We start from the raw sequence: 10,100 nt of genomic DNA on the forward strand, positions 1-10,100 counted from the left end.
TGATACATTGCTGATCAATTTGAATCAGGAATCTGTTGCTGAGGTTGAAACAGGCATTAAGTTAAAAAAAACCCAGCTTTCCACAACATTCAGTGTTAAGTTATACAACATTAATAACAATAATGGCTATTCGTTTTCTTTTGATTTCCATTGATTGGATTTCCAATGCCGGCCATTATATGGATATTTCTATTAGATGTGTTACGCATGTGCCACAATGATGTTTTTGAGGTTATCAAACATCATTTTAACTGTTTAAATGTTTGTTTGTATGAGAATCTATATCATCTCCTTTAATGTGAATTTTCCCCCTAACGCCCATCAACAGGCGTTGGTTTGATGATTTAATCCCACTTCAACATCTTAGCTCAGTTTCTGTGCTTTCCCCAGTAAGAGGAGAAGAGTAGGTTTGTCTGTTCGCCTATCTCATCGGAGCAGTCCGCCTGTGGGCTCCCTTCAACAAAATCTGGTGATAATCTCTCTGGCATGTTGACTGTGGGCAGCAGCAGGTGCGAGTTTCATATTGTTCCACAAGTGCTCTAGCCTCAATTTGTGAATAGAGTTTGTGGTTTATTGACTCTATTTAAACCACACGCAGCCTCATCTCTGTGCGCCTCTCCGCGCATGGTCCCGCCTCTCCACGGTGCGTAAAGGACCAGATGCGCCTTTTAGGACTGCGTTCAGCTCAAGTGGTGTCGGAGCGCAAGAGGATGCTGGAAGCGCACATGGGCTGCTCAATGTATACAGGTCCATCCTTCCCCAAAGGATGACAGCGGGCAGTTGTGGTTCTGTAGAGGGCTCGCAAACAACGGTGGCAGAGATGCTGAGCTCCAACGTCTCCAAGACATTGCGCGAAGACAATGTCACCAAGAACTCCAGCTGTGGATCTGTATCAGTCGGATTCCCGATAACCATGATGATCACCGGCATGGTGGGCAACTCTCTGGCGCTCATTTTGGTGTATATCTCTTACATGAAGAAGGAGAATAAAAGGAAAAGGTCGTTCTTGCTTTGCATCGGGTCACTGGCGTTGACGGACCTGTTTGGACAGCTCCTGACGAGTCCCATCGTGATATCGGTGTACAGAGCCGACCTGAACTGGGAGCGCATCGACTCGTCGGGCAAACTGTGCGCCTTTTTCGGCGTGTGCATGACGACGTTTGGCCTGTGCGCGCTCTTCTTGGCCAGTGCCATGGCGATTGAAAGGGCCACGGCGATAACCATCCCGCACTGGTACTCCAGCCACATGAAGACGAGTGTGACGAAGCAGACGCTGGCCGCCATATGGTTCCTGGTGCTGCTCTTCGCGCTGCTGCCCGTCGCGGGGGTCGGCAAGTACACGCGCCAGTGGCCGGGCACCTGGTGCTTCATCAGCACGGGGGACAGAGAAGTGCCGGGCAACATGTTTTTCTCCATCACTTTCGCCGTACTTGGGATTTTCTCTCTGCTCGTGACACTCTCCTGCAACGTGGTGACGATCCGCGGCTTGATAATCCGGTGTAAGACAAAGTCCGCCGCGTCTCAGTCTTCGAAACAGTGGGAGCGACTGACCACGGAGACCGTCATCCAACTGTTGGGCATTATGTGCGTCTTGCTCGTTTGCTGGTCTCCCTTGCTGGTATGTCACGGGCAATATACTGCAGCCAACACGTTTCTTACATGTACACAGGCCAATATTGAAGTCATTTCAATTATTATTATTATTATTATTATTATTATTTAACTTTCATTTCTCTTCTCCCTGCTCCAATCACTCTGAGCCATAGTTCTCGGAATAGCTGTCACGTGCAATTCCTTTTGAAATGCTGCTGTCATTTGCCATTAAGGAGCAATCCACTTAGCCAAGTCCTGTTTGGGGGGTCTGCTCAGTGTGCTGTGAGGTCATTCATTGTCAGGCACATATTTAACAGACCCGAGGAACGATATTAATAGAAGCCACAGCACTGTGGTAACAGCGATGGCAGAGTGTGAGTACTCGCAGTGTGAAGAATTGTTTTTCTTCTCTTATTTGAGTGAGAACTGATTGTAATATTCAAGATACCATATCTCAGATTCATAATACAGACGTATGTCTCTGTTGATACAAAACCTGTGCCTGCATCTCCCTTCAGGTGCTGATGCTGAGGATGATCTCCACCCAGGTATCCTCCCATGAGTGCAATTCAACCGCAGGGATGTCCGGTAACTCCTCCAGCCGGGATCTCCACTTAGACTGCAATTTCTTCCTGACGGCGATCCGCCTGGCCTCGCTCAACCAGATCCTTGACCCGTGGGTCTATCTGCTCCTCCGGGAGATCCTCCTCCGCAAGTTCTGCATCATGGCCAACGCCGTGTCCAACTGCTCCTTGGACGATCACAAGGGGAATCAGAATGCACTGGATGCTCTGAACAAGCAGAGCCAAGACAGCAATAACCTCCACAAAACACAAAGTGGCTGAGGTGACCTTTGAGATGTTGAGGCCAGAACAGATTGGATGGACGTGAAAATGGACGCAGTATTGTCCTGGATGTGTTGGGGGAAAAGAAAAATAGGAATTGGATTCTCTTCTGCGCATTAGAGGACACGAGTAGTCTTTGTTGCAGTGTTAATGAGAACCAGGCTGCTCGGCTCTGGGTGCTTTGGTTTTGCTTGAAACAAATTCCATTCAAAGTCACCTAACCAGCATGTGGACGCATGACCGTGTCACTTCTTGCATTTGGCTACAGAGTGGCTGCCAGGAAGTCTCTCATTGCTAGTTTTCTGTTTTTGATAACATCTCGCAGGGTCAGCCATTGAATGTGTGACTCTGAACTGATTCATATGGAAGTGGTGCATCTCATACTCTGTGATCCGAGTCACTGCTTAAAGCCATAGGCCAATTTAAGGACAATGGGTTTTTGTGAAGTTTGTAAATTAAAAGAAAAGAAAGTGAAAGTGTAGATTGCATGGATTAAGTTGTAAATACCTTTTTGTCATATCTTACATGCAATCTAATTGCTTTTGTTTAAAAAGAATCACTGGTCATTCAGAGGAAAAGTGCAAACCCTCAATTGGAGCCAACTGATGATGGTAAGGATATTTATTGGAATGTTGTTGTGATACAAAGTCAGTTGTTTCTGAGCAAAATGCTGATGATGGTACCTGTTGGGAGTCGCTTGTTGTAAACTTTTATAATACACTGTACACAGTGTTACTTGGCAACCAGCCTGGAAATGTGAAGCTCTTAGTTTGTCGCCGCTGTGTATTAGAAGCATTTCAGGATGTGTAATGTGTAGTGACAAGGGGGCCGGATTTCAGCAGCCAAACCGTTTTGGAGAAGAAAGAAGAAAAAAGAAGATAATTGGTCCAGTCTTATGACCAGTCAAATTAATATAAGTAGAGAGAGGGCTGCACTTTGGATGAAATGCTGTCTAAAACAAAATGAATAATGGAATACTGAAGGCCATGTCCAGACTGTCCAAAACAAAAACAACACAAAATGGAAAGGATTCAAAAGCTTTTTGGGGATGTTTTGAAGCTACTGCAACTGCAGGTTGTGGTTTCCTCACAACAATGTATTGTGGTCACACTGAAATATTTCTGCCAGGATACAGGGTTGTAGCTGCAGCTACAGTATATCGAAACCAGCCATGTTAAGTCATCTCATGCTTTTAATTTTTAGGGTGATTGCATTGGACATTTTGTATGTGTCCTTAGGTGTTCCATAATTTTACATTTCCATTTCTGATGCTGAAGGTTAATTTCCTTTCGTGTCTACAGTGCAATTTCTCAGAGGTCTCAGATGAAATCATGGCACTTTTTAATGAGGTGGTTTGCTCCCAGCAGACATAATGTAATTGACAAAGAGCACTGGTATCTATTCCTTTTTACGGGGGCATGAATATGATCTATTTTTGTTGTTGCTACTGTGTCTTGCATTGCACCACCTCATTGGTGTATATACTATAAGTGTATTCATAAAGGTTGGTCAAGGATACCTCGAGTAGGGACACATTTGCTGTCATGGAAACCATCGGGCTATGGGACAATTTTATTTCTTCATTACCAAGCAACAACTCTTCCTTCTCAGCAAAGCAGCCAACCACATTAGACAATGTACACTGGCCTCGCCTGGTCTTTGCCTTTCAAATGTGAGAATACACACACGTGCTCGGTGATGACGACCCCGTAGGAAGTTGTTATCTGCAACAGCCTCGTGGAAGATGATTTTCTGTCTCCGTGTGTCTGTTTATCTGCCAGCACAGTGTGGAGTCCATGTTGTAATGATTGTGATGCCGATCTGCCTTAGTAGCCCACTCAAGGGTTTAACCTTGGAAGGTGAGTAAAAAAAACCCAACATAGACGGAAACAAAAAGAAATGCATTGCACAGAAACAAATGATTGTCCATTATTCCTGATTATTCTGGAGTTCACTGGGAGCTATGAATGTGCAGCGACATTTACGTATAGTACCTTACTTGTTAACATGTGGAAGCGCTTATGTATTCCTCAGTCAGTAATCACTTTCATTGACATCTTAAGTGCCACCAGACTGACATGAGCAGTGATTACTTTAATGAATGGTCCACTACTTGAGGTTGTGGTCCTGAGTATTCCTTCCAGATATTTATTCCAGACATGTGGTTATGTTGTGCAACATTTCATGTACACTTAAGCTGTGACATCAGGGGTTTAAATCATGCATTTAAAAACAATGACTACATTTATTCGCGTGTTGTGTTTACAATTGACTCAGTTTACTTGAATCTGTGGCATAATTATTTCAGTTCCCTGTCCAGGAGACTGTGAGAGCGAGAGGTTGTGCTTCCTGCTCTTCAGTAGAGGAAAAAGGAATATCCTCTTAGGGGTAATTGGCCTTATTTATTTTCCAGGGAGTTACAGACCGCCCAAACCACACGGTGGAAAGGAGAATGGAAGAATTATGATTAATTCTGTCTAAAAAGAAAACATAAATTGACCCAGTAAAAGCATGCATTATGTTTACAGCTAACATTTTCTGTGATTCTGCTGGACAGTCTACTCTCATGAAATATAAAAGTTCATTACAACTGGAGCTGCTTATACAGTTATGAAATGAAAATATCTGCAATCCGATAAAAAAAAAGAAAAACTAATTTCCAAAGGCGATGGTAATTAATGTTTGGCTTCATTAATAATTAGCTTTCTGCTACAAATGTTGTTGCATATGAATGTCCAAGTCACATAGGAGCCCCTTTGAGAATAGACACAACACAAGCTTTGATTTGAAGGACTTATAAGTGTGGTTTGCTCACAATGCTTCATTGGTCTTCTTAGGGTCTTGACAACATTGGGGGCTTTGCCCAGCTTGGAAATATTTAGATTGTTTTATTCCAGGGTTAAATGAATGTAAGACCTGAGACACTGTGCTCCAACAAAAGGGCTCTGGTTGGGTGTGTAAGCCTTGAAATCTAAATAAACAAAATGCACACATTTTGAGTTCAGTTCTCATTCAACTGTGTTGTTATATCTATTTTCAGTAGCAGGAGTAAAAGAATAAAGAACAGCCTTGGCTTCGATGAAGCCGTCAAATGCTATATTGTTTGTTGCAATGCTTTGTTTAATTTATGAGGGCACTTATTGAACTGTGACAAATTTGAACAATGACAAACTGTGTGTTCTACTTCACCCCTCCACACTTTATGTCTGTCTCACTCCTCATCTCCTCAGCTCTCTCCTTCTGTTCTCTTCTCCTCTCTTGTGTCATGGTCATAAAAAGGATGCAATCAGCGTAATCCAACCAAAATATAACCACTTTTATAGTGTTTTTAAAAAAAAATATGATGATAAGATCAAAAACATACATAAACAACTTATTTATTGATGTATTTAATCTATAGACGTATTGCTATCAATGCTCAGTATACACTGTTGCAACAGAGAAGATTATTTCACTGTGTTGGATTTCTGGCCTACTGTTGGATGCCAGCTACAGGCCAATATTCTACGCAGTAGCAGCAGCTGTGCATCCATCTAAATTATATTTCTATTTATTTCTTACTGCACTGTAATCCAGTAACATCTATCTTCCATAACCTCATCTAACCTCGTCCCTTCCTCTGCTGTGCTCTTGTTGCACATTCAAATCTCTCTCTTTATTCCATTAACATTGTTGGTCTACGGTATCTCTTCCATCGCACACTGGTGTTCCTAGGAATTAGTCTTGTTTGTGATTACTTATATGTAGGGTGCATTGGAAAATACTTGTTTTCATTAAGGGGTGTACCTACAAAAACGTGTTAGAACCACTGAGCAGTACTATAGCTAAAGAGCCCTCTTCTTCACCAGCCTGAGTTTGTACTTGAGGTAGTGACTCTTTCATCTACCATCACTCATCATTAGGGCCATTAGGCCAGGGCATCTGAGGCTACCCGCCAAAAGTTTAATAAATAGCCCTGTCTACACACACACACACACACACACACACACACACAGAAATGAATGAATGATATTTGAGAATTCAATACACAAATAACACTGCATTGCAGTTATTACAGGCAGTAAAAATCAAAGAGGATAAAAAAAAACAAAAATGCAGGTGGCTGGATTGGTGTTTTCTTAATCACAAAAGCCAACAAAATATCAATTGAATATACTACAACCGTTTCTTTAAGGCCATTTCAAACGTGCTCTGTGAAACGCGCAATTTTAAATTTGTGGACAGATTATTCCACAGTCCATTAGTGCAGAGAAACTTATTTTTGCCCATTAGGGCTATTGAATTGGAAATAAAAACAAAAAAAAATAAATTGTCAAGCAACCGCTATTAAAGATGCTTTGATTGTCTCTGAAATGAGAAAAACACCGTTTTTTATGCATGTAGGAGCCTTTTGTAGTTGGTCTTAAGGGTGTTGGGATGGTCCGGTGATCGAAGATAGCAGAGTGATCAAAATGACTTTGATCTACAGCTTATGTCCTCACTAGGACAGTTCTCAGCCACTGTCTTTAATCTTTACAGGTGGTGGCTACTGTTAAGTTATTTATAGGCCTTTATGATAGAAAAATAAAGGGCCCAGTGTACTACCCTGTGGCACCCCTAATCCCATGATTACTGACTCTGGAAGGGTCCCATTAACATCAACCATTTAAGTATGATGTGATTGTTGTAAATGAACCCAATTCAGGGTCAACCCAATGAAACTCATGGATCCTAAAAAATGCTATGATCTACTGTATCTAATGCAATTCTGCCAATCCAGCATGACCATACCACAAAACATCCCTCCCTCCACTTATCTTCCAAAAAAGTCAGTTAGATACAGTATGCGTGTTTCAGTAAAGTGGGGTTTTCCAAAAACTTGTTTGTAGTTCATATAAACAGTCAATTGTTTGAAATATATCCATTTATCTGGTTCTGTATAATTACTTTGACAATCTTTGAAAGAGCAATTAGAATGGATACTTATCTGTAATTGATTGAATTCGCTTCCTTTTTCATTTAATTATTCTTGCATTCTTTTCATTCCATTTTTAGTTCACGTTGGAAACTTCATCCAGCAGAACAGACATATTGATTACAGTACATGAGCAATATGAGGTTTTCACAACAATGAACAGAAAGCACTGAGTGATATCTCTTTAGTTTCTTGTGTGTGTTGTATCAAGAAAATCTCAAACTGGCCAAGTGTTGCAAGCGGTTCTCTGACGAGGCCCGGGATGATCTTTTGCTGCTGATCTGGAGCTGCCACCAAGCAGAGTTTGCTTGTCCAGCTCCAGTACTGTAACACTACGTCAAAAGCCAAATCTTGATTTGAAAAGTCAGCATATAAATATAATAAATGTTTCGCAATGAGCACATGATGGTGTCACCATCATGTGCATACAGAACAGTACAATCCCCACAGCCCCCCCCCCCCCACACACACACACACACACACACAGCCGAGGCTTCACTGATGAATGTAAATAAGTACTGGATGTCCATCGTCTTATCTTTTGTTCACATTACGCCTCTACGTTTGAATGTTAAACAAGAACTCTGTCACTCTGTCTGAGGTCTCTCCAGACTCTGCGACACCATTCTCAGATGAGGGCTATCTCTATGCTATTTCACACAGTTCCTGTCTTGGTTTAGGCCAGGAATGCTATAAATTATGCTCAGATATTCGGATATGTCCATTAAAGATAGGATTACATAATATACTGATGTGATGAGAATAGAAATATCTACCAACCTTTCAAAGTGTCCCTTTGGTTCATTTATCCTCTACATGACTTTGCCACTTCAACATTCGATGAACTTTTGATTCACTTTGTTGTTTTTGGCTTTTGTGATGGTGTAAAATGACTTTTCTATTAAAGAGATATGAACATATTGTTTATGGGCTTTGTGGTGATGTGTGGGTGCCCAGTGGTCTAAAACTCATAACACTAATTCATGAAGTCCCAAGATTGTTAAGTAGGGGACAGATTTTTGTTCGCACGCATTACATTTGCTCATTTATTTATCCTTCTTAATATTAGATTTTGAAGGCCTTCTACAACTTGGATTATGGTGCCCTTTTTAGCAAGACAAGCCGAGTTCAAATGGACACTAATAGTGATATTATAAAAGGACTTTAAATAAGATTTAGAGTGAAAATTGAAATACATGTTTAAAATGGTAATAGTTTATAAAGGATGTGTCTGTATTCATGTGCAGCAGCCTCTTTAGGAGCCTTCTTATGCTGGAAAAGAAAATTATTTTCATGATTAAAGCTACAGCTCTGACTACCGTGTGGCATAATGTTTCATCTGCTCAGTAGCAAACAGTACTAAACAGTGTCTCAGTGTCCAGGTGGGAGTGTGAACTTACCCAGCAATGGAGATTTAACGATGCTTCAAAAAGACTCCGGAGTGCTTGCGCAATATACCCTCCATAAATAAAGGCCAAAAGACCTTTCGACTGCTATGTAGACTGTTTGGATTTTGAGGCTTTAATTCAATTACTCATGAGCTGTGCAAATCACGGGGCTCTGAGTTCTGCCCGCCGTTTTATTGCTGAGTCAGGGCACTTCTCTGCATCTGATAGATTCTAGTGGGCCCATCAAAGGCTTTATCGTCCCATTATTCATCAACGTTAAGCTCAATAGGCCGAGGGTGTACATTTTTTTATGAGGAAAGCAAAAAGAATTACACGTCTGCATCACGATGTACAGTGTGTTGATGTCCCCCATTGATCCACTGGATATAAGAATAATATGGATATAAACAATGAAAATAATGACTATAAATTTTTAGTCTTTGGTGAAGCAGATGTATCTCTCAGTGATGAGAAATAAGAAATGTCCAGGACAAGTATTACAAAATAATTTCCCCAAGACTGCCAAAGTTTAAGAAACTTAATTTCTTGAAATGCAGAGGCAAAACTTCCGGATGGCGAGGTCGCGCTGATTAAGTGATTTATAGTTTAGTCAGTTTTTACATTTGTCTCTTCACCAAGAGGGCATTTGGTTAAATTGAAGTATATTGCACAAGTTGACTCACATTTCTTACCTTTTCAGTGTTTGGATTTTGGTCTTGAAGTTATGTTGGTGTGGCACCACTTCTATTGTTCCTTGAAAGGTTGTCCGTCCATAGACCATTATGCTAAGAGAGATAAATGCCTATTGACTCTAAATTACATAATTGCTCCTCCAGGGCCTCTCTCGGAGGAGCGGAGGCATGTCTTTAACCAAATTAATCGGGCTGATGATGGATGCCTCCACTCTGCCTAGCTTTTAATGTATGCTTTGACTGTATGGACAAGGTCTTCGCTTGCAGACGGTGTGCTGAGGGAATAAGGCATGACTTTGCCGCTCTGCTTTGTGTGAGGACACAGAACCCTCAGGTACAGCAAACAAGCACAATGAGTCAAAAGGTCGCCTGCTGTCTGCAGAGAGGATCCAGCGGCGTCCACGTCCTTGAACACAATCACTAAGATTGCTGTGGAAAAAGGTTTTGGTTGTAAGACCTACGGCAACAAATCCATTACGGCCCGAGTCCGGTTGGTAAATGATGTTGAGGTATGCATGGCTGTTGTTGGAGCTGCTGTGAATGACAATGATGGTGAAAGGGAAAGATATGTAAAGGTTGGTTTACCGATCATAAAAGAATGGAGATGTTTTTTCCAGTGGGACCGAAC

At 41.6% G+C, this 10,100-nt stretch overlaps 1 protein-coding gene across 1 annotated transcript; it reads left to right on the top strand.

Annotated features, from left to right (window-relative positions):
* Positions 1 to 421: 421 nt before the first annotated feature.
* ptger3 (prostaglandin E receptor 3 (subtype EP3)) lies at positions 422 to 4,143 on the top strand. The gene is made up of 2 exons (XM_035647763.2): positions 422 to 1,618; positions 2,112 to 4,143. Exons 1-2 carry the CDS (start codon positions 767 to 769, stop codon positions 2,436 to 2,438), a joined length of 1,179 nt encoding a protein of 392 aa, XP_035503656.1. The 5' UTR covers positions 422 to 766; the 3' UTR covers positions 2,439 to 4,143.
* Positions 4,144 to 10,100: the final 5,957 nt, after the last annotated feature.

This window comes from Scophthalmus maximus, chromosome 13 (genome assembly GCF_022379125.1).
Source record: "Scophthalmus maximus strain ysfricsl-2021 chromosome 13, ASM2237912v1, whole genome shotgun sequence".
Lineage (NCBI taxonomy): Eukaryota > Metazoa > Chordata > Actinopteri > Pleuronectiformes > Scophthalmidae > Scophthalmus > Scophthalmus maximus.